Source organism: Gallinula chloropus, assembly GCF_964237585.1.
Source record: "Gallinula chloropus genome assembly, chromosome: 9".
NCBI classification, from domain to species: Eukaryota; Metazoa; Chordata; class Aves; order Gruiformes; family Rallidae; genus Gallinula; species Gallinula chloropus.
Genome location: NC_140094.1, coordinates 13,655,234 through 13,679,324, shown reverse-complemented (window position 1 = coordinate 13,679,324; position 24,091 = coordinate 13,655,234). Strand labels below are relative to the sequence as shown.

The 24,091-nt window shown below is 49.1% G+C and overlaps 1 protein-coding gene across 1 annotated transcript in view; it reads right to left on the bottom strand.

Annotated features, from left to right (window-relative positions):
- LOC311194980 (chromodomain-helicase-DNA-binding protein 2-like) overlaps positions 1 to 24,091 on the bottom strand; it is a gene marked incomplete at both ends in the record, with an annotated part of 40,246 nt that overhangs the window by 13,326 nt on the left and 2,829 nt on the right. The window contains 23 exons of the mRNA XM_084268245.1: positions 1,856 to 1,927; positions 2,433 to 2,585; positions 2,963 to 3,125; positions 3,629 to 3,817; positions 5,245 to 5,435; positions 5,895 to 5,984; positions 6,577 to 6,793; positions 7,311 to 7,435; positions 8,013 to 8,188; positions 8,344 to 8,381; positions 8,822 to 8,926; positions 9,662 to 9,887; positions 10,861 to 10,994; positions 11,320 to 11,469; positions 11,808 to 11,927; positions 12,660 to 12,721; positions 13,876 to 13,962; positions 15,474 to 15,606; positions 17,255 to 17,390; positions 17,690 to 17,736; positions 19,755 to 19,890; positions 20,181 to 20,227; positions 22,248 to 22,383. Of these exons, the coding sequence (XP_084124371.1) occupies positions 1,856 to 1,927; positions 2,433 to 2,585; positions 2,963 to 3,125; positions 3,629 to 3,817; positions 5,245 to 5,435; positions 5,895 to 5,984; positions 6,577 to 6,793; positions 7,311 to 7,435; positions 8,013 to 8,188; positions 8,344 to 8,381; positions 8,822 to 8,926; positions 9,662 to 9,887; positions 10,861 to 10,994; positions 11,320 to 11,469; positions 11,808 to 11,927; positions 12,660 to 12,721; positions 13,876 to 13,962; positions 15,474 to 15,606; positions 17,255 to 17,390; positions 17,690 to 17,736; positions 19,755 to 19,890; positions 20,181 to 20,227; positions 22,248 to 22,383 (2,933 nt within the window). The remainder of the gene's footprint in view (positions 1 to 1,855; positions 1,928 to 2,432; positions 2,586 to 2,962; positions 3,126 to 3,628; positions 3,818 to 5,244; positions 5,436 to 5,894; positions 5,985 to 6,576; positions 6,794 to 7,310; positions 7,436 to 8,012; positions 8,189 to 8,343; positions 8,382 to 8,821; positions 8,927 to 9,661; positions 9,888 to 10,860; positions 10,995 to 11,319; positions 11,470 to 11,807; positions 11,928 to 12,659; positions 12,722 to 13,875; positions 13,963 to 15,473; positions 15,607 to 17,254; positions 17,391 to 17,689; positions 17,737 to 19,754; positions 19,891 to 20,180; positions 20,228 to 22,247; positions 22,384 to 24,091) is intronic.

Here is a 24,091-nt window from a genome sequence, read left to right as displayed (position 1 = left end):
AACATGTCATGAGCATTCCTCACTTTGCCACAGGACAGGCAATTACTGAACGTACACATAGTACTCTTAAAATAACGTTCCAAAACCAGAGGGAGCCAAGAGCTATCCTCGCAAGGGCAAGTAGAAAAAGCTTGTTATATTTTGAATTTTTGAACAGATGGATGAAGATGGGCCTCCTATACAGCATCATGTTAACTCGCAAACCCATCCTGAAATTAATAATAAAGCTCTAGTGATGATAAATCTACAGAGAAATCAATGGGAAGGACATTTCCCTCTAATAACATGGGAGAGAAGGTATGCTTGGGTTTCCACAGGTTCTGGCCCAAGATGGGTGCCAGCACGATGGATCAAACCAGCATCATCACCTGCACGGTGATGACTGCACCAACAGTCACAGTTGTGGAGGTTTTGATGGCCTCCATTGTGTGGACATTTTTAGTCTTATTGGCAAAGTGATGGAAAGTGTCGGGGGTTTTTTTCAGGGATGTCGGGGTGGCTGCTCAAACTGTTGCAGATAGGGTTGGAGTGTTTGTTTTTGTGTTCCTTCCAGTTTGTGTAAGATGCATACAAGGTTTAATAAATAGCACTTTGAAACAAGGCCTTTTTAAATGCAAATACATAAAGAAGAGATGTGAGAAATGGAAGAGTGGCCCTGGAAAGGAGACACTGTTATGCTTTTTGAGGGGAAGCTGTGAAAGCAAAAGAAAAAGCAGTAAAGCAGGAGACAGAGGGTCTTGTAGACATGTACATTTGTGTGTTGTTTACCAAGGAAGTGACATGGTGTGCTCTCTAATGTTACAGAAGGTGCAGGCAGAGAGACTCTGGTGTAAGAAAGTTGTGGTTCTGGTGTTAATGAAAAGTACTGAAACCTGACTCCAGGCTGCTGCCTCAGCCATCGAGAGGTTATAAACATTTGCTCAGTTATTAAAGTTGTCTTGGATCCACCACGATCGGAGTTGTCACTGTCAATAAGCCACAAGGGCCCAGCATGCAGCAGCATTACTGGGAGAGCAAAGCAAACAGATCAAGGCAAGGGCACCTTGGAGTGGCTTCTAAAGGTCAGACCATGCTGCCCAGCAAACTCCTAACAAAGGCAGCAGGCAAACACTTCCTTTTGTTGCCTGAAGCCTGCTAAGGGTGAGATCAGCAACTAACAGATGGTTTGAATCACTGCCCAAGGGCATAGGGTGCCACATTAGAGACAGGATACCTGAGCACCCATGGATGCCCCCCAGAGAGGGGAAAGGGCAGCTTCTGTAGGAATTTCTGCTCCTTTTCCACCTCCACTAATGCTGTCTCCTCACTTGTTACCCTCCCAACAACCATGAAGCACCTAACTAATCTCCTGCGTAACCAAGAATCCCCCTACAGTCTAGTGAGAAAAGGTATTTCTCATGGCTGGGCTGACTGAGGCACAAGTGCTGTGCACCAGCCACTGTGAGTCAGCAAGCCCAGAGAGGCTTGAGTTGCCCTCTCCTATTACACTGGGGACTTTTGCCTCCAACACCAGACTCTGCTGCCTGCCAACACTTAAAATCCCCCTTTTCTCTCTGACATTTCATATCCAAAACCAGCTTCAGACTGGAGGAATCATTTAGCAACTATCTTGTTCCTCAGACCATGGGGAGAAGAACTGCTGCACTCTGGCTCTTTGCAGCCTCTCTGAGGGCAATACGCCTCGTTGGAAAGCCTGTTGTACCCGTGCCTTTAAAACTATCCAGGTCCCAGAAAAAGAAAGGACCTGAACTAAGCCCCTCTTGGCAGTCACAGCCTGTGGCTGAGCCATGAACGCCCACCGCTCGGGGCAGCCCACCCGCCCCCTCCTGAGGCAGGACAGCCCCCGCTGCCGTACCTCAGAGCCGTCGGCGTTGAAGTGGTCCAGCGCCTGCTTGCGGATCTCCCCTTTGATTGAGCCGTCCAAGCGCTGGCAACAATTAAAAACAGTGATCAACAAAGATGGTCAAGGAGCCCCGAGGACCTGCTGCCCCCCAAGTTCTGGGAGCCCTACAGCCCCCTTCCCTGCCTGCAGCCTTTAATCATCAAAAATATCTGCCAATTCAAAACAACTGCGCTGCTTGAGCCTGCTGTGTCGCAAGGGCACAGGGGGGTATATGCTCAGGCACTAGTCACACAGCGGTGACGCTGCAGCTCCCGTTACAGGCTCCCAGCCAGGGTCTCTGCATCTGCTATCCTCTCCACGGGATTTATCAGAGGACACAGCCCAAAGCAGGGGCCTGGCAGAAGAGGCGTTTCGCAGAGATGGGGCCACGCTGAAACGAAGGGACTTCCCAGTTCCATCCCACGTAGTTCAGTAGGTGCCACCTGTGAAATCTCAGCCCCGGTTTTCTGGGAGACACAGTGACTCCCACCGCCCAGGTTCCCTCTGCATTTGCTTCAGTTTTCAAGTGAACCCCACTGATGTGTCTCACCTGGAAAGGGTAGTGTTTGATAGTCAGGTACTCTGCCAAGATGTCCAGCATCCTCACCATCTGGGAGAAGATCAGCACTCGGTTGCCTCTCTCCCGCAGCCTGGTCAGCAGCTTGTCCAAGAGAATGAGCTTTCCACTGCTCCTGATCAAAGACTGAAGAAGCAACCGTCACTCCAGGTGATGCTTCCCAATCTTATCCTTACACACATTACACAGGCATACGCAGAGATCTGGATCTTTTGGGATCACGCTTCTCCTGTGCATCTCTAATCAAATCATCTGGACTTACACAGCAGAAGCCACACACAAAATGAATCAAGACAGAGCTCCTATCACGTGCAACTACCACTCTAGATGGCCACGAAAAGTTGCCTACAGTGGAAGCAGAGGGCTAGAGATTCAAGGGGCATAGCTGGTGAGGACTATTTCTAATGGAGAAGCCAAAATTTCCCTGGATCTTATCTTGATGGGAGGACAGAAGAAAGAAGCAAGTTAAGGAAGAAAAGGTGCTAAGCAAAGGCACTGCCTACCTTCAGGGACTCAAGGCCATTCTCTCTCTCGTTTTCCTCAGGAGGTTTGATAAGGTAGCAATGGTTGCAGCACTTTTTCAACTCCATCACAATGTTCAGGAAACCGGATGTGCTGCCCCTTGTTCCCTTTGAAAGAGCTTTGTAGTTTCTTGTCAAAATCCACCTGCAGGCAGGAAAACAAAATGTCCAGATCATCTCACAGCACAGGCTGGAGCCTGGGAGATAGAAAACCTTCAGGTACATCTTCTTCAGGCATCAGTCTGAAGGCATCAGTCTCCCTCCATCTTTCTTCAATTCTTCAGGGTACTGCTGTTTCCTCACCAGAGACCCTGATGTTCCTTTCCTCTTGATGTTATTACCATTTAACAGCGGCACCACAGTTCTGTGGGGTGCTTTAGTCCCCTCCAAAAAAAGCCCATTTGCCCTGTCCTGCCCAACTGGCCGGCTGTACTGTGCCATGCTCAAAAAGCATCCCCAGGGTATTACAGAGCAAAAGATACCACAGAACCCAACCTCAGATTCCCACCACAAAGTCCCTGCTGCTACAGGGGACGGCTGTTATGCTGCATTCCGAAGGACAGGGTACACAGAAACATATTCCCTGGGCACTTAGAAAACTGTGCCTACTTCTTACTGGCACTGCCAGTCACTTCAGGAATGACTCACTTGTAATACTGTTTCTGCAAAGCAGACATCTCCACACGGAGGATCTGCTCCACTTTGGCTGGCAAAGATTTCTCCACATCCTTCTTCACTCTGCGTAGCAGAAAGGGCTCCAGGACTTTGTGAAGGCTCTGGTAGCCATTCTCTCTACCTTTTCCATGGTCCTCTTCAAAATCCTCCCAGAATTCAAATCTAGCAACAGAAACAAGGAGCAGAGAGGGGTCAGAGTACCTCTTGCCAAATCACACCAGCCACCTACTGGATATGCTGCCACTGCACAGGAAGGCATATCTTCAATTTGATGGAGATACAGTGGAGGATAAAGTCCTAACATTTTATCTTTAAGCTCCACACTGACTCCCAGGATCCAAAAATCCCAACTTTTCCCTGTCCTGCTCTGCCACCTCCTGCTGGCAGTTTCTAAACTTCTCTCAGTGCCCCCCCACCTCGGGGCAGGGCTTTGACAACTGCACTATGTTTCACACCGCTCCCCAGGCTTTTCTGGATCGCTTCCAACAGCCCTTTGAAATGCGGAGATCTGCTCTTCTCCACGAATCTTTCCTTCTCCCTTTTGGTGATCTTACACAAAGAATTTGTGGGACAGTTCCTTTTGCAGTCTAACAATTTTGGTGAGGTCCGGGCCTCGCTTCTCTCGGCCCATGTTGTTTTAAAGAAAACGAAACATTTGTAATGCAGAGACACGAGCAATCGGCTAGAGGGCACTGTCCCTGAGCAACACTCCTGAGACTGCCATAACGTGGTTGGTGAGGGAAGCTGAACCGCAATGCACTGGAAACCTCAGAAACGATTGAGATGATTGCTTAAAGCAAGTTTAGCTTTTTAGAGATAGTTCTAAGGCAGCAGACAGATTTGAGAGACATGTCTTAGGTTTCCTCATTCAGTTGGCTGCCAGAAATCACAGAATCACAGAATTGTAAGGGTTGGAAGGGACCTCGAGAGATCATCAGATCCAACCCCCCTGCCAAAGCAGCTCCCCAGCTCATATTGCACAGATAGGCATCCAGACGGGTCTTGAGTATCTCCAGTGAAGGAGACTCCACCACCTCCCTGGGCAGCCTGTCCCAGGGCTCTGTCACCCTCACTGTGAAAAAGTTCTTCCGCATGTTGGTGCGGAACTTCCTGTGCTCCAACTTGCAGCCATTGCCCCTTGTCCTGTCTCCACAGACCACTGAAAAGGGGCTGGCCATTTCCCCCTGCATCCCATACTTAAGATATTTATAAACATTAATAAGGTCCCCCCTTAGTCTTCTTTTCTCTAGGCTGAACAGTCCCAGCTCATTCAGCCTTTCTTAAATGGGAGATCCCTGGCTTTTTTATATCAGGAAGCCCAGAACTGGACACAATACTCCATGTGGGGCCTGACCAGGGCAGAGTAGAGGGGGAGGATCACCTCCTTAGACCTGCTGGCCACACTCTTCCTGATACTCCTTGAGTTAGTCACTTCACATCTGATTTTCCCCACCAATGTTTGTTCCCCTTTCATTGCTCTCACACCAATGAGTTTATCTCAGGGATTTCATTCGGGGATTTCTGCCATTCTGCACCCCCGACAAGAACAGACACAGAGGTGTGTTCTGAAGGACCAAAAGGAGACTTACTTCTCTGGCATGATGAAATGCAGCAGGGACCAGAGTTCTTTGAGTGAATTTTGAAGTGGGGTGCCAGTGATCAACAGCCTGTGGTTGGACTTGAAATCAATCAATGTTTTGTACAGCAGAGAGTCGTCATTTTTCAAACGATGGGCTTCATCCACGCCTAGGAAGGCCCAGTTAATACTCCCCAAAACAGCCTGGAGGAAAAGAAGAAAGAAAACAACCCCAGGTCCCCAGGTCAGACAAGCTCCAGCACCTTGCACGTGCCTCTCTCCGCAGCCAGGAAGAACAGCAGAGTCTGTGTTCCAGGACATCCTGTCCCTGCCCTGGTGCTGGACCCACCACCAAAGGAGCTGGGATCACAGGAGCTTCCTGTTACAAAATCCTGGGATGGAGATGCCTCCACTTTTTGGTTTTGCCTCCCCAGAATGGAAAGGTGAAAACTACCCATGTTGCACAGTGCTCCTGCCATAGCCAATTGCTAAAACAAAAGCAACAAGACTTAACAGGTGTCCCACATTCCCTCTGCTTACCACAAACAAAAGCAAACAGCAGCTGTATGTTCTTCATTGTCACAGAGGAAAAAGGTGAAACCCATTAGCTGGGGACTGGCTTCCCCTTTGCAAGTGCAAGAAAATCAAGAGCCCATTACTCACCTTATCCTTGAGGAGGATCTCATACGTTGTGACAAGCACATTAAATTTCAGCCTTTTAGACTGAGAGTGGATCCACTCATATTCACGTATCTGTGAAAGGAGACAAATGTGAACTTCAACCAATGTTACAAAAAGAAAGTTACCAATCATTATTTCAGTACAGTTACAGCCAGGCTCTGACCAAGTCCAAAACTCTATTGCTCAAGGTGTTCCGAGGAGCTCAAATTGCCCAAGGAGCAGCTTGTTTGGGTGCACACAAGGTTCAGGTGCCCTTGCACAGCTAACACAATGAGGCCAAAGAGCTTGCTATTCTGTCAGTGCCCTCAGCTCCCAATGAATGCAGCACCTCACTACTGACACCGCAGGCCTCCCAGCATTTGTGTGCTTCATCGTCTGAGGGGCAGGCACTTTCACACTGCTGCACTCCTTGCTGCAGCATCTCTCAGCCCAGTAGTGGTTTTCATGCCCTCTGAGAGAAGCCAGTACTCCTCTGCCCACTCAAAGGGGGGAAATCAAGTAGCAGAGTCTCTGCAGCAGTGAATTGTACTCAAGTGCTCTGCTGCACAAGCTCTGACTGCAGTACTGCCAGTACAACCATCAGCCTCGCCAGCAGAACAGAAGCTGCTGCTTTGCACCCACCGCTTCTCCCCAAGCCCACGCCCCTGGTTTTCTGATGACACACCATGTTCCTGCTCATCAGGTCTCCGATGTAAACCACCACATTGATCTCGGGTGCCCACACTTCAAATTCCCGCTGCCACGAGGTGAGGGTGGACAAGGGCACCACGACCAGGAAAGGGCCGTACAGCTGGTGCTGATGGAAGAGGTATGACAGGAATGAAATGGTCTGAATAGTCTTGCCCAGTCCCATTTCATCAGCCAAGATCACGCTGTTGTTCCTGAGAAAGAAGAAAACAAACATAAACACTGGGCCCCTGTTTCTGCCGCTACAAGAAAGGGAGCAGTGTAAAAAAATACTGTCTGAACACTTCCAAGTGGATGCTGGGGCACTCAGACCAGCACTGGCAAAAAGGAACAGACTGTGATCGCTCCAAAGGCAAAGGGCAATCAGTGGCCTAATTGCAGAAGGCCACTTCTGAAAGCCTTCAGCAGGTGTGGCAGCATGCTGAGCCAGAAATGCTTTTTCAGTTAGGACAATGGAAAGTCAGGGCTAACAGGCACTAGGCTCGCACAGCGGCCTAGGCCAGCGTGCAGACAGGCCCAGACAGGGGCCTGGTAACTTCATGCTCTAGATAGTTCCTGCTTGCGAGGTCTGCAAGGCAGCTGGGCATGGGAACATCTGAAATCCTTCAAGCTGCAGGACACAAAGAACTGGCTTCGAAACAAGGCGGCCAGATCCTGCTGAGACAAAAGTCTCAGGAGACAAAACCAATGTCACACAGCGTGTGTACGTACTTGCACCATGAGTGAGCCAGCCAGTTGAGGCCCTCCAGCTGGTAATCTCGTAGCTCCAGGTTCTCACTGCCAATGTAAGAAGGCTGTTTCTTCAAGGCAACAAACCTCGGTCTCTGCTTCAATACCTGGAAAAGGAGAAGCTGTAAGCCCACTGAAGACCAATGAGGTTGAAACTTTAGCAATAAATACACATCTGCTCACTGCCTAAAGTCCATCCACATATTCATAGTCAGTGCTTATGTCTGCAGCTCAGAAAACCACTCTGCAGTGTTCTGTTTTGCCTGCTGTCCTCTGGGTCCAATGACCAGGGCTCTGAGTGCCCCTCAACAGTGCAGCAAGGTGGACGTGATGCACACGAGACGGAACAAGCTCCAATTTCTCTTTTGCCTTCTTGTTTTATCTCCCACTATCTCTGGCCCTCTCCCCACTATATCAACATCTCACAGGTTTTCTCTTTTCCCAGATGTGCTGCTGATATTCAGACCTTGCACTTCTGTAGCAGCTCAGGAAGCTCTGTGCAAGCATTCATTAAGCCTCCCACTCGCCCGCTGGACAGAACATTCTCACAGAGTAAATGGAACCAAAAGGGGGGTTTGTATCTCTGCCTAAAGTACACTACAAGAACAGCAAACAAACATCCAAGCAGCGGTGTCATCACCCAGCCTGGAGAAATCAACCAGGAGAGAAGAGAAGCCAGCAAACCTTGCAGTCGCACGTAGGAATGGTTTTGGAGTTGTTCCTGTTGTTGAAGCTGTCAATACAGCGCTGAAATTTCTGGCTGATCAGAGCCTCGTCTTCCCAGCTGCATTCGGCATAGGGCAGTCCCATCCACTTACACAGGTACTCAGGGTCATTCAAGGATGTTTTGTGATTGTAAGCTGAAAAATATGCAACAAAGCCCAAACCTCAGCACCTGTGGCTCAGTGGCTGAACCACAAGCGTGGCTGCGGAGCAGTCTGAACCACCCATACAACACAAGACAGTTCTCGGCTAGCAGAAAACGTGTAGAGTGACCAAAAAAACGCTCCTTTACCTGGGAAATCTGAATGTCCTGTCGCAGCCGATGCAGTCCTGTCAGCCGGCAGAGGGGGCAGGCAGCCTGTCACTGCCACACACCCCGTGCCTTTTCACAGGAATCATATGGAAAGAGGTGAAACAGCTCTCTGAGCCAATCCCCAAAGCAACTGGATGCCGGCACCTCTGACTGACATGACTGTGATATTGCTGAAGGGCTCACTAGGTCTTGTTTTAATTTACTAAGTAGTCATGGAAATTTAACTCCTGAGCTGCTTTGCTGCCTAACCACATCCTCAAGCTCAAATCCCTGAATTTCTCACCCTGAAATACACTTAACACCAGGTTTGTGTGTGTTTTCGTTTTCTGGGTTTTTTTTTTCCCTCCGGAGATAACAGAGGACAGGAGAGAAGAGAGAGCCACACACTCATTCTGCGGCCACTAGAGATTAAAGCCTCACATCTTTCTTCACTCCCTTACAAGAGTGACGGGTTCACTTACCAATTACTCTTTCCACTATTTGATACTGTTTGTTCAGCTCTGAAGCTAGCTCTTGTTGGCAGTTGAAATATTCTACATCTTCAGGTGACATCTTGCCCAGCCTGGATGCAAAAAAAAATCCAACCAAAAAACCCACTGTAATAAAACTTTTGTCATAAAACGTTCACAGGCATCAAGTGTAGAAATTCTGCTTTCCTACACAGTTCTGGCATGCAGAGAAGTCACTGAATCTGACTGCTGCTTAGGGGACATGTCTCTTAGAGCTTCCTCTAATTCTAAGTCATTACTGGGAAGCCAGTGTCACAGACGTTCATGTTGTCTCCCAGGTAAATGCCACCTCATTCTGCTGCAAGAGTCAGCCTCAAAACCAGAATCTAATGGAGACGGAAGCTGCTGCTCCAGCCTCATCCATTTGGAATCACATTGTATCTCCCCTTAGAGTTCCAGGGGAGGCTGGACATAAACTGATGCAAAACTTTGCACACAGATAAGCCTGTAATTAATAAGGCTGCAAAGCCCTCGTGACACCTCCTGGGTAGGTGAATCTGCGTACCATTTATTTGCCATCAGCTACCCAATTCCCAAGCCTGGGAAGTGGCAATATTGAGGATTTCAGGCCTCTTTCACTCTTTTAACGCCACGGCCACAGGCATCATATCTATGAGGTGAGATGTGCTTCAGTGGCAAAGAGAGACAAGTATTGAACACCCAAAACTGCTGCTTTGGATGCAACATGCTTTGTGAGAATAACTTGAATTTTTACAGTCACGCCTCTGCAAACCTCTGCCTAAAAAAGCTTTGCCCAAGGCCAAACCCCTGGTTGAAGTGAAACATACCATTGCTTGATCTCCTCCTCTTTCTTCTTGAAGTTTTCTAGCTTTTTCAGGCCCTTCACTTTCTGCTGCTGCAGGGACTCTTCACTCTCCCACGTGCTATGGATGTATGACCAGCCTTTCCATTTGATCAGGTACTGAATTTCACTCTCGTCTTTTTCGGGATCAAAGTCAGCATTTGGGTTGCCATTGGCTTCAATTAGATACACTGTGGTGGAAGCACCAGTGGCTGCAAAAGAAATGGGGCTGTGGTTGGTACCTGTGTCATCAAGCACCGGACACAAACTGCAGTAGAGCAGAAAGGTTCTTCTAATACATCTTTTGTGACAGCACGAGAACATCCTACAGATTCTGCAACCCAGTAAGACAGGCACACAAAAGCTTCTGTACAACAGAATCTTTCAGATCTCTCTGCATTAAATGCTTTTTCTTTAAGTATAATTCAAAGGGCTCTTCAAAATATTCAGGACCATTCAGTTGTACAAAAACACTTTTGAAAGGCTATGGGAACAAACCACCAGCTTTAGTTCCATTACTGCTTTGTCATTTATAGAATCATAGAATCATAGGGGTTGGAAGGGACCTCGAGAGATCATCGGGTCCAACCCCCTGCCAAAGCAGCTCCCCAGCTCATATTGCACAGATAGGCGTCCAGACGGGTCTTGAATATCTCCAGAGATGGAGACTCCACCACTTCCCTGGGCAGCCTGTCCCAGGGCTCCCTCACCCTCACTGTGAAAAAGTTCTTCCGCATGTTGGTGCAGAACTTCCTGTGCTCCAACTTGCAGCCATTGCCCCTTGTCCTGTCTCCACAGACCACTGAAAAGGGGCTGGCCATTTCCCCCTGCATCCCATACTTAAGATATTTATAAACATTAATAAGGTCCTCCCTTAGTCTTCTTTTCTCTAGGCTGAACAGTCCCAGCTCACTCAGCCTTTCCTCATAGGGAAGAAGCTCCAGGCCCTTAATCATCTTTGTACCCCTTCTCTGGACTCTCTCCAATGGAGCTGCTTAGCATATAAACTTGACATTTTAGGGTTCTCCATGATAGATTTTACCCAGCTGCCAGAAGACATGTGTAAGAGGCACAAAGGAAAGGGTGAAGACCATTGGTCCCACTCTCAAGTTGCAAAGGCTCAAGAGAAACCATAAGGGCACATGACTGACATCAGAAGCAAAGGCTTTTTCCAGAATGACGCACCTCCTTTCTTTCCAACCCTGATGTCCAAGACTTTCTCAATTGTTTCAATGTCATCTTGTTGATCATCAGCACCTTCTCCAGTCATTTCTATCAGGTCATCGGAATCAGTCTCCAAGTCCTCATCTTCTTTGTAACTGTTCAAGACCAAAACCAGACTGTTAAAGAGCCCTTCACTCTTCCCAGTCCCAGAACCCAGGCTGGCGTGGACTGGAGCAAGCTTTCTCCAGCCTTTACCCTGGGGTTCAGTGCATGCTCAGCACAGGCATTTCTTAAATCAGCCATGCAGTGCTTTTCCCTCAGACACTCATAGAGCTACATTGTATCAGACTATCTCCTCCATACAGTTTTGCTGACCATGGCTGATACCAGATGCTTCTCAAGGAGGTGGAATAAAATCTGCAGTAGAAGCAAGACCATCAATAGAGGAGGTTGTCTCCACCAGGAGCAAGATTCTTTTACCTGATGTTTTTGGCTGCTCTTCGTAGAGTTTGTCTCTTGGGGGGCACAACATCTTCGTCATCATCCTCATCATCAGATGACTCTGGTCTCTTTCTCTTTTTCCCACATTGGGGTTTGTAAGCCTTTTTAATACCAGTTTTGGGCACCACTCTAAAATAAGAATTAACAGAAAGCTATATTGCAGTGTACTTTACATAAGCATCCATTGTAACACATCTTTAAGAAAGCATGAATCTCAGGCATTAAACTCCTAGATATTTAGTCTACTCCAAGTACCATGGACACCACTGCATCACTCCCCAGAACATGAAATGGGCCGATGAGAGAGCAACTAGATCCTAGTCTTGCTAGGTCATAAAAAATGGTAATATTGCAGAAAAACTCCAGCCATTCTTTAGTGACAGACAGAAATCACCTCTCCACCCAGCACAGGCAGGAAAAGACAGACATATGCAGAGAAAGACAAGGCTGAAACAACCACTTCTTACCTCCTTTGGGCAGGTCTTCTTGCTTTAATTGTTTTCCATTCAGGGTCACTCTCCCCACTGCTACCTTGACCACCTCCATCTTCATCCTCTTCACCAGAGGCATCCCTCCTCCATTTACTTCTACGGTCAGAAATGTAGGTCATGGACGGGCAATCACATCTCCACCCCAACGCTTGGCTAAGCAGACACCCGACTCTCACAGGTTACGATGATGAGATGAGAGAAAGTTCAGACCTGCCCTCTTGGTTGTTCAGTGCAATGCAGGGGGGTTCATGGGGTGATTCTCTGATTTTAGGAAATGGGAGGCCAAATCTCGCTGTGTCGTTAGTGGAAGGAAGTAGGTTCTGTGGGGGCAATTCAGAGCAAGGCTGCAGCTCTGAATTGCCCTTTGGAGGAGGCAGGTGACTGTAAGTGAACTCAGTTATGGTGATCAGACATCCAAAATATGCTTTATGGAAGGTGTTTTGTTGTACCAGCGGGTTATGAAACACAATGGAGGCTAATTTGGCATTTTAATCTAAAAGGGGAGAGCAGCAGGGATTAAACTGGTTTAAGTATCTCTGCACCAGAGTAAGGAACCTGATGGAGAAGTGAAAGACTGACATCCCAAACAGAACCTGATTTATTCCGATTCTGCCACAGGCAGAGCAGGAAAACATAAACAAAAGAAAAACTGGGAACTTGCATCCATCTGTGGATGTATGTTCATACTTCCATTTTAGTCACCCAAAGTAGTATTGCTGGAAATATGAAATGATTTATTTTACAAGCTCTCCACATTGACTACACCCATCAAACAATCCAAACCAAGACAAAATACTGCCATTCAAAACCCTTTCCCTAGAAACTTACGTTCTTTTCACTGGCTTCTGGCCTCTTCTCTTTGGGCTCTCATTTTCAGATTCACTACTTGCCTTTAATTGAAAAGAAAGAAAATCAGGTTGTAGGCTTCCCTCTGGACTGTCCCCTCAAGGGTGCAACTGAAAGGCATGCACACGATCTGAGCTCAGACACAGCACGACTGCTCGCTCCCTGCAGCACTGGAAGGATGCTTTGATGTGATGGGGCTGCAGAAGAGGAGCCAGCTCTGGCTAGTCAGGAAGTCACCTGCAACTTCCAGTTCAATAGCATCACCTCCCTCAGTAGATGAGAGGAGCCAGCCAGCCTTGGCTTTGCCAGACTTGAAAAGGAAAACAAAAGCTAAGTTGGTGATGTGCCCCAAGCCCCTTCCTAACCTGCTGCTATGAGCATCATCCAGCTCCCGGGGTGCCCCCCAACAATAACACACCAGAGCAAGGAGCTGGAGACCTACGATTGCAGCACAACTGGGACCTCTTAGGCATCCAAACGCACATTTCAGCAGTGAAGCACCAACAGCCTGACCCTCAGAGAGCATCCCTGGGCTCCCACTCTGCTGAAAATTTGACTGCTTATCCTTAGGGTCCCAATTACATGGTTCTGCACCTAGCAATCAGTCCCAAGCTTTATGGTCTGTCTAAGCCTCTCCTTGTTTGTTTTTTTCCTTCTCCTTTATAACTGCCTAACCTCCTGAAGACCTGTAAATGAAAACTTGGTGGATGTAAATGAAGTCAGCAGTTAATTCCTGTATCTGCAGAAAAAGACAATGCTTGGAAAATAGGTTCACTCTGACCATTGTCACCTCCAAGGGAAGCATGAAAGACTCCCCAGTATTCTACCAAAGAATAGATGGGTTTTTGGTGAGGTGTTTCTGGGAAGTTTCCTTTATTGCTGTTTGAGTGTGTGCTGGGCTTTCATTTGGTTTTAATACTTGTTTTTTTTAACACAGACTTATCTCTCCTGGATGTTCCTGCAGCAGAGCCTGACCTGCCTTGCACCCCATTCCAGCAACGAGATCAGCGCCAAGCAGATCCAGCTGCAGGACCAGGACCTTAACCCTGAGCCCCAACATCCACACACCAGGCTAGGGCTCAGTGTTGGCAAGGCAAGGCAGATGAGTCCTGCCTTTGCTCTTGCTCTTTGAGCTCAGTTGCTTTTACATGTTCAATAATCCCTCATTGTTTTTTCTTACTTAAAAATATTTTCTTACCTCATCCTTGATATTAAATCGGGATGGTTCTTGTCTGCTTCGGTTTGATCTCCTAAGCCCATAAACATCAGGATATTCCTCCCACATCTGCAAAAGAAACAGACCATCAGAAGGCCTGCTTCACCCCCAGTATTTTTTTTTTAATATCAACATAAAACCATTAGAGAATTAGCAACCAGCAGGATTGATGCTTTAAGAAACCTGCTGAAAAGGATTAGGATTATTTGGGGGTATTCGGTTACACTCTAAAGCAGCATCTTTTATCTTAACGTTTTTATAGCTGTCCACCTTTCCCTCTGGGCACAAATCACTCTCCAGCTCATTCAGGCTGAAGGACAGAGCGCTGAGATGGCCAGCCCTCTGCAAGCAGTGACAGGACACCAGAAGCTCTACAGGGCTGATACAAACCACTAACGTGCCACCCAAACACCTCCACCAACAATTCCTCTCTCCCTCAGCAGAGCTTGATCCTCTTACAGTTTTCTAAACCTATTGATTCTCCTGCTTCTCCCTCCCTCCAGTCCTCAAATATGTCTGCAAGCCATGAGCAGGAAAAGGAAATCAAAACACCCTGCCAGATGCAGCAGGGACTTGGGATTGGCAGTGTGATGAATACAAAGCTGCAGCCCAGCAATTCTGCTGCTGCTGGTAAAGCAGTAACGGGGTAACACTGCAACGGGCAGACTGCAGAGGTGCATCTCTGCTGGGCACAGAGAGTACAGACAGATAAATTCACATGAAAGAAAAACCTGAAATACTCCCCAAATTGTTCGAAGAACTTGTCTTTTCATCTTTAACATGGGACAGTTTTAGGATGACAAATCTGAGTATCACCTAACGCCAATTACCCTCACCCTCACGGGTGTACCTAGATAGAAATACAAAATAAACAGCAACAATTCATTCCATTGGTTATTCAAGGGGAACAGGCATCAACACAGCTAAGCTAGGCCTAGCTAAGGAAAACACTCATTAACAGAGAAATTAAGGAAGGGAGAGGCTTGCTTATTAGAGGTTGCCATGACCTCTTCATGTTTCATCCATGCTCATTAGCACCCTGGGTATGGACATGCTCCCTCCCAGGATAACTTTAATGTTGATTGTTGGGGATATGCTCTTAGAAGCCCACAGAGGAAGAGAAAACTTCCTTCACTCCCCACTTACCAACAATAAAACAGAAAGTTTAGTGCTGCATTACCACAGCTCTTTATAAACACATCCTTCCTTGCCAGTCTGAACACAGGAGAACGAGCCACGACCTGAGCCAACAGCCCAGAGGATTGAGGGAGGAAGAAGCAGGTAACAAAATGCTTCACTTCTCCCTTGCAGGCAGGAGGGGAGCACTGACAGCACTGTCCTCCTCAGTCTATACATACATAGCAGCTTTCTCCACAAAACTCATTCTCATCGAGCAGCTGTGCGAAGTGCACACAGATCAAACAGCCAACAAGTGCTTCAGGGACACCAGAGACCAGAGGCTGTTTGGTCAATATGCAAAGTGGCAGGGAAGTCGAAGACAGCTTCCTTAAGGTCCTGCTGTCTGCCCTTTCATGGTGGGTACAGGGCTAACACAGCTAGACAGAGCAATGGGGCAATACCTTTTTAACATCTGCTATCCTTTCCTTCTTAGAGGCTGGTTTTTCTTTGGTTCCAGGAGGGGTCTGCTGGGGTTTTGAACCCATGGATTCACTTTCAGAGTCAGAGCCAGAGGCTTCTTCAGATGCCGAGTGACTGATGGTAGAGAAAGAAGAGATTATATTTTAACTGTATGTCACAGCTCAGAAATACAGAGTGAACAAGCCTGAGCCATATCCAAGCTACAGCCATAGGCTTGGAACAGCCTAAATGCCAGTGTGAACTGCACGGTCCCAAACAGGACGCAGTTCTTTCCCAGGACAGGCACTGAACCCATGTGCCAGACTGCAGGCTCCAAATCACTGTGCTGTGCTACCCCCTGCTTATTGGCCAGAACACAGACAGCAGCATTTAGCAGTACCACAGCACAGCTCCTCCAGTGAGAATCTGGCTCACACAGAGCTGCCAAGAATAAGGTAGATGAGGAGCTGGAGTGTCCTGAGAGCATCCTGCTGTATTAAAGGCGGGCAGCAGCTCTGGCGTGGCTCTCCACTGCATCCTGGTACAGGCAGTGGTTCCGAACCCAAATACTGTAGGCATAACACTACACATTATAGTAAATACCATGTGTTGCTTGCAAAAAGAATAAACTCAGCAACAGAGCAGCAGAAAGGAGCTTATACAGGCACACAGCTGGGGCAGGTCCTGTTTACAGGGTTATGGACTAGATGGCATTCCCCAAGTATCCGGCAACAGGGAGCAGAACATCAAACTGGTTTATTTTTCTTCCTTTTCCCTTTAGATTCAAATTGGTTAATATCCAGAATATTCACCCAAACACAGGCTCCTCAGCATCGAGAGGTTACCTATTTTAGGTGGCCAAAACAGTCAAGTTCATTTGCCCAATTACTCAAAAGGTATTTTTGGAACACATCCAGCTTTAATGCCACTAAGCTAAGAGCCAGACAATTACACTTGTAAATGGGGGATAAGCTACAATTAATCGTCACCAAAAAAAAAAAAAATAAATCACAATTCAAGTGGTTCAACACCCTCCAAACTCAGCAGAGAAAAACCTGCTTACAAGGCCGTTACAGCATGAGGAGCCTCCTGCCTTAGCACTCCATATTTCACATATGACTGCATTTTATAGGTGATCATCTTTGCAAACAGCAACAAAACATTTTATAAGCTCTCAGCAATGACCAACAGTGTATGTGTTGAAAGAAACTACAGGACCCTCTGAAAAAAAGTGACCCAGTGGGCATTTCTGAAGCCGACAGCTGACAAGGGAACAGGGACCAATTGGTGCCAGGCTTCAAAATTTGGCTTTTGAAAGCCAGACCTTGAATTCAGCCAGGGGAATACAGAGCATTAATGGCCCAAGCCCCTCCCCAGGGGCCAAGCTCCACCCAGCTTTGAGAGCTGCTGTGAACATTTTTTATCTAAGGAAGTTTGAATCCTAACAAGACATGGTCCCCTGGGCTTAGAAAGCTCAAGGAGGACTCGGTATGCAAAAAACATCCGGGTCGGCTCCTCCTCGGCACTGCCTTCTGGGCACTGCCTTCCAGGACGGGTTAAGATCAGGGGCTACAGAATACCAAACACCAAGGTCCCTGTTCCCCTGTGGCAAAGGAAGGCTCAGCCCTCAAACCCGGCGAGACAAAGCATCCAAGTCCCATGGATAACGGAAACCCATGGGACCATCAGGATCTCAGCACACTGTCACCAAAAGCCCCACAGCACAGAGCCAGGAGATCCCACCACCCCAGCACCCGCCATCCCCAGTGCTCCCCACACTCACCGTGGGCTTCTGGCAGCACTGACCAGCCTTTGGGGCTTCTCCATGAGCCACTTCGACTTGTCAACAGACACGTCAAAGTGGCTCTCTGCTGCTTTAGTGACAAGTACCAGGATCGGGCCCTTACAGGAACCCGAACCTGGAACACAACACCAACTCTCGGATCACAGACGAGCTTCCGAGCACAAAAGGGGCACGCTAGACCCAATTTGGGGGCACCAACCAGCCAGCGGCGAGCCAACCAGCTGCTCAGTTCAGCCACCACTGGGCCCTGTGCACCCTTCCCTGTCAGTGTCCGGCCAACAGCCTGCCAGGTGATCAAACATTCCCTCACCATGGAAACCCCAGTCCAGGAATAACAAACTGCTGCAAGCCCACCAGACCTGCTGCAAGCCCACCAGAGACCCTTCAAGTAGCACCTCAGCTTCCAGAACCTACTGCTATGCTGTGACCACCCGTTCAGAACTGTTTTAACTGACGTCCTCCTAGAGCACCACACACACAAACCGTTGCTCACACAAAGGCAACAGGACAAACCACAGAAAGTGCCACGGCCTGGTGTCCCCAGCACAGCTTCAAGCCCCGTTTTGGCTGTGCCCATCCCCTGGCCTCAGGCCGGAGCCTGGGCTGCTTTGAGCTTTGTGCCTGGCTGCCCTCAGTGAGCGGGGACACCACGGACACTGCTTCACACCGGTCTCTCCAGGGATGGAGTATCGTTCACTCAAAACAGGCCTTTTGCTGGCAACTGGCTGCCCTCTAGAGGGTCCCCACTCCGGCACAGCATGAGGCAGAAAGCAGGGAGCTCCCCGACATGTCCCCTCACTGGGGTGGGTGCGAGGCAGGGCTGGGGCCTGCTCCCTGAGGCTCCTTCCCTGCCCGCCTCACGCAGTGGGTCCAATGCCTGTGATAGAGCAGTGGTCATGCTGGCATCCCACGTTCCACAGGGGCACACAAAAGAGGAAGACACTTTTCTTCCACCAGATTCATTAGCAAGAGCTGGAAGAAATTACAAGCAGCCAGGCTAGACCCAGGCCAGAGAGCAGGTTTGGCAGTATTTGTTTGAAGGCGTAACAGCCATTACAGGCCTCCTCCCACTCTCGAGTCCTTTCTCAAGGATTTATTTCAAGGACATCGGGACTATTTGCAGCTTTCCTGCAAATTAATAGTCATAATTCATGTGCTTTATCCACAACATTACCACCTGGACACTAGGACACTGTCATTTGTGTTATTTTCACCAAGATGTGAACTGTGTCACCTGAAAAGAGGGCAACTTCTCCAGTGGCACAGAGGACATACACATCTGCACAGCCAGGTATGCCTGTGCTTGCCCTACTAAGGAAAGAAATGTAGATGGGAAGTGGTTATGTCCTTTTTTTAATCAGCCACCTATTCCCAAGGCAAAAGGATACGTGCTTGACTCTCTCTACACTGACAGAATAAAACCAGAAAACAAAACCTGCTAATTCTGTAAAATAAGCATTTCTATCACAGAAACAACCAGGAAGCATTTCTACCTGCCAAGAGTATAAAGGATTAGCACCATCAGTCACATCAGGCCTTACGCTGCACAGAACTGGAGATTTAAGGCCGCTTTTCAGAAGGTATTTTTGGAACACACCCAGCTTTAATGCCACTAAGCTAACAGCCAGACAAGACCTACTCTCAATTAAACTTGTAAATGGGGGATAAGCTACAATTAATCGTCACAAAAAAAAAAAAAAAAAAATCACAATTCAAGTGGTTCAACACCCTCCAAACTCAGCAGAGAAAAACCTGCTTACAAGGCCGTTACAGCATGAGGAGCCTCCTGCCTTAGCACTCCATAGTTCACATATGACTGCATTTTATAGGTGATCATCTTTGCAAACAGCAACAAAACATTTTATAAGCTCTCAGCAATGACCAACAGTGTATGTGTTGAAAGAAACTACAGGACCCTCTTAAAAAAGTGACCCAATGGGCATTTCCGAAGCCGACAGCTGACAAGGGAACAGGGACCAATTGGTGCCAGGCTTCAAAATTTGGCTTTTGAAAGCCAGACCTTGAATTCAGCCAGGGGAATACAGAGCATTAATGGCCCAAGCCCCTCCCCAGGGGCCAAGCTCCACCCAGCTTTGAGAGCTGCTGTGAACATTTTTTATCTAAGGAAGTTTGAATCCTAACAAGACATGGTCCCCTGGGCTTAGAAAGCTCAAGGAGGACTCGGTATGCAAAAAAAATCCAGGTCGGCTCCTCCTCGGCACTGCCTTCTGGGCACTACCTTCCAGGACGGGTTAAGATCAGGGGCTACAGAATACCAAACACCAAGGTCCCTGTTCCCCTGTGGCAAAGGAAGGCTCAGCCCTCAAACCCGGCGAGACAAAGCATCCAAGTCCCATGGATAACGGAAACCCATGGGACCATCAGGATCTCAGCACACTGTCACCAAAAGCCCCACAGCACAGAGCCAGGAGATCCCACCACCCCAGCACCCGCCATCCCCAGTGCTCCCCACACTCACCGTGGGCTTCTGGCAGCACTGACCAGCCTTTGGGGCTTCTCCATGAACCACTTCGACTTGTCAACAGACACGTCAAAGTGGCTCTCTGCTGCCTTAGTGACCAGTACCAGGATCGGGCCCTTACAGGAACCCGAACCTGGAACACAACACCAACTCTCGGATCACAGATGAGCTTCCGAGCACAAAAGGGGCACGCTAGACCCAATTTGGGGGCACCAACCAGCCAGCGGCGAGCCAACCAGCTGCTCAGTTCAGCCACCACTGGGCCCTGTGCACCATGTGTCCGGCCAACAGCCTGCCAGGTGATCAAACATTCCCTCACCATGGAAACCCCAGTCCAGGAATAACAAACTGCTGCAAGCCCACCAGACCTGCTGCAAGCCCACCAGAGACCCTTCAAGTAGCACCTCAGCTTCCAGAACCTACTGCTATGCTGTGACCACCCGTTCAGAACTGTTTTAACTGACGTCTTCCTAGAGCACCACACACACAAACCGTTGCTCACACAAAGGCAACACGACAAACCACAGAAAGTGCCACGGCCTGGTGTCCCCAGCACAGCTTCAAGCCCCGTTTTGGCTGTGCCCATCCCCTGGCCTCAGGCCGGAGCCCGGGCTGCTTTAAGCTTTGTGCCTGGCTGCCCTCAGTGAGCGGGGACACCACGGACACTGCTTCACACCGGTCTCTCCAGGGATGGAGTATCGTTCACTCAAAACAGGCCTTTTGCTGGCAACTGGCTGCCCTCTAGAGGGTCCCCACTCCGGCACAGCATGAGGCAGAAAGCAGGGAGCTCCCCGACATGTCCCCTCACTGGGGTGGGTGCGAGGCAGGGCTGGGGCCTGCTCCCTGAGGCTCCTTCCCTGCCCGCCTCACGCAGTGGGTCCAATGCCTGTGATAGAGCAGTGGTCATGCTGGCATCCCACGTTCCACAGGGGCACACAAAAGAGGAAGACACTTTTCTTCCACCAGATTCATTAGCAAGAGCTGGAAGAAATTACAAGCAGCCAGGCTAGACCCAGGCCAGAGAGCAGGTTTGGCAGTATTTGTTTGAAGGCATAACAGCCATTACAGGCCTCCTCCCACTCTCGAGTCCTTTCTCAAGGATTTATTTCAAGGACATCGGGACTATTTGCAGCTTTCCTGCAAATTAGTAGTCATAATTCATGTGCTTTATCCACAACATTACCACCTGGACACTAGGACACTGTCATTTGTGTTATTTTCACCAAGATGTGAACTGTGTCACCTGAAAAGAGGGCAACTTCTCCAGTGGCACAGAGGACATACACATCTGCACAGCCAGGTATGCCTGTGCTTGCCCTACTAAGGAAAGACATGTAGATGGGAAGTGGTTATGTCCTTTTTTTAATCAGCCACCTATTCCCAAGGCAAAAGGATACGTGCTTGACTCTCTCTACACTGACAGAATAAAACCAGAAAACAAAACCTGCTAATTCTGTAAAATAAGCATTTCTATCACAGAAACAACCAGGAAGCATTTCTACCTGCCAAGAGTATAAAGGATTAGCACCATCAGTCACGTCAGGCCTTACGCTGCACAGAACTGGAGATTTAAGGCCGCTTTTCAGAAGGTATTTTTGGAACACACCCAGCTTTAATGCCACTAAGCTAACAGCCAGACAAGACCTACTCTCAATTAAACTTGTAAATGGGGGATAAGCTACAATTAATCGTCACAAAAAAAAAAAAAAAAAAAAATCACAATTCAAGTGGTTCAACACCCTCCAAACTCAGCAGAGAAAAACCGGCTTACAAGGCCGTTACAGCATGAGGAGCCTCCTGCCTTAGCACTCCATAGTTCACATATGACTGCATTTTATAGGTGATCATCTTTGCAAACAGCAACAAAACATTTTATAAGCTCTCAGCAATGACCAACAGTGTATGTGTTGAAAGAAACTACAGGACCCTCTTAAAAAAGTGACCCAATGGGCATTTCCGAAGCCGACAGCTGACAAGGGAACAGGGACCAATTGGTGCCAGGCTTCAAAATTTGGCTTTTGAAAGCCAGACCTTGAATTCAGCCAGGGGAATACAGAGCATTAATGGCCCAAGCCCCTCCCCAGGGGCCAAGCTCCACCCAGCTTTGAGAGCTGCTGTGAACATTTTTTATCTAAGGAAGTTTGAATCCTAACAAGACATGGTCCCCTGGGCTTAGAAAGCTCAAGGAGGACTCGGTATGCAAAAAAAATCCAGGTCGGCTCCTCCTCGGCACTGCCTTCTGGGCACTGCCTTCCAGGACGGGTTAAGATCAGGGGCTACAGAATACCAAACACCAAGGTCCCTGTTCCCCTGTGGCAAAGGAAGGCTCAGCCCTCAAACCCGGCGAGACAAAGCATCCAAGTCCCATGGATAACGGAAACCCATGGGACCATCAGGATCTCAGCACACTGTCACCAAAAGCCCCACAGCACAGAGCCAGGAGATCCCACCACCCCAGCACCCGCCATCCCCAGTGCTCCCCACACTCACCGTGGGCTTCTGGCAGCACTGACCAGCCTTTGGGGCTTCTCCATGAGCCACTTCGACTTGTCAACAGACACGTCAAAGTGGCTCTCTGCTGCCTTAGTGACCAGTACCAGGATCGGGCCCTTACAGGAACCCGAACCTGGAACACAACACCAACTCTCGGATCACAGATGAGCTTCCGAGCACAAAAGGGGCACGCTAGACCCAATTTGGGGGCACCAACCAGCCAGCGGCGAGCCAACCAGCTGCTCAGTTCAGCCACCACTGGGCCCTGTGCACCATGTGTCCGGCCAACAGCCTGCCAGGTGATCAAACATTCCCTCACCATGGAAACCCCAGTCCAGGAATAACAAACTGCTGCAAGCCCACCAGACCTGCTGCAAGCCCACCAGAGACCCTTCAAGTAGCACCTCAGCTTCCAGAACCTACTGCTATGCTGTGACCACCCGTTCAGAACTGTTTTAACTGACGTCTTCCTAGAGCACCACACACACAAACCGTTGCTCACACAAAGGCAACACGACAAACCACAGAAAGTGCCACGGCCTGGTGTCCCCAGCACAGCTTCAAGCCCCGTTTTGGCTGTGCCCATCCCCTGGCCTCAGGCCGGAGCCCGGGCTGCTTTAAGCTTTGTGCCTGGCTGCCCTCAGTGAGCGGGGACACCACGGACACTGCTTCACACCGGTCTCTCCAGGGATGGAGTATCGTTCACTCAAAACAGGCCTTTTGCTGGCAACTGGCTGCCCTCTAGAGGGTCCCCACTCCGGCACAGCATGAGGCAGAAAGCAGGGAGCTCCCTGACATGTCCCCTCACTGGGGTGGGTGCGAGGCAGGGCTGGGGCCTGCTCCCTGAGGCTCCTTCCCTGCCCGCCTCACGCAGTGGGTCCAATGCCTGTGATAGAGCAGTGGTCATGCTGGCATCCCATGTTCCACAGGGGCACACAAAAGAGGAAGACACTTTTCTTCCACCAGATTCATTAGCAAGAGCTGGAAGAAATTACAAGCAGCCAGGCTAGACCCAGGCCAGAGAGCAGGTTTGGCAGTATTTGTTTGAAGGCGTAACAATATAAGGCAGCAGCCATGGCTGCGGCCTGTGCAACATGGACACGGCCTGGCCCAGGCCCAGGCCCTGCCCAGCACTGTGGGATGGCCACGGTGGTGCGTGGACCCTGTCCTAATGGAGGAGAGCACCCTTGGGACCCACTGTACCTGTCTGACAGGGACCTGGGGGAAGCTGCCTCATTCCAGGGGGTCATTTCCCCATCAGATTTGACATGTCAGGATTTAACTCTTCACCACGTGGTGCTGCAGATATAGGTTAGCAAGACGGTGTCCTGGTGCTGATGTTGACGTCCTCTGACACTGGGATGCCCATATCCTGCCCACTGCTCTGGCTCCTCCTCCCCAGCTTCTCCAGCTCTCCTGCTGGGACCCCTGGATAAAAAATGAGTTGGTGCTGAATTAAAAATGCCACCATCCCCTACAGGGACACCCAGGCCAGCTCCCCACAGCCCCTGTCCCTCCCTCCGGCCAAGCCCCCTCTCCCTGACAGGTGAGGAAATGCATGGCTTCTCCTGATCGGGTGGAAATTCCCATCCAAAGGGGTTTCCAAGTCTCTATCACCGCAGACTGAGAAACTATGTGAAACAGCCAGGAGGAACATGCTTATTCCTGCACAGAGAGAACACCCATCCCAGCATGCCCGTAGCAACCCCATGCCTGCACCAGACCTGCTGCTGTACCAAGGGGCTGCAGGTGTGTGTGTCCCCCCCAGACACACCACACTGGCACTGTTCTGAAAATCTCAGTAACACTTTTTAATATACAAGAATCAAAAGTACAGCAGT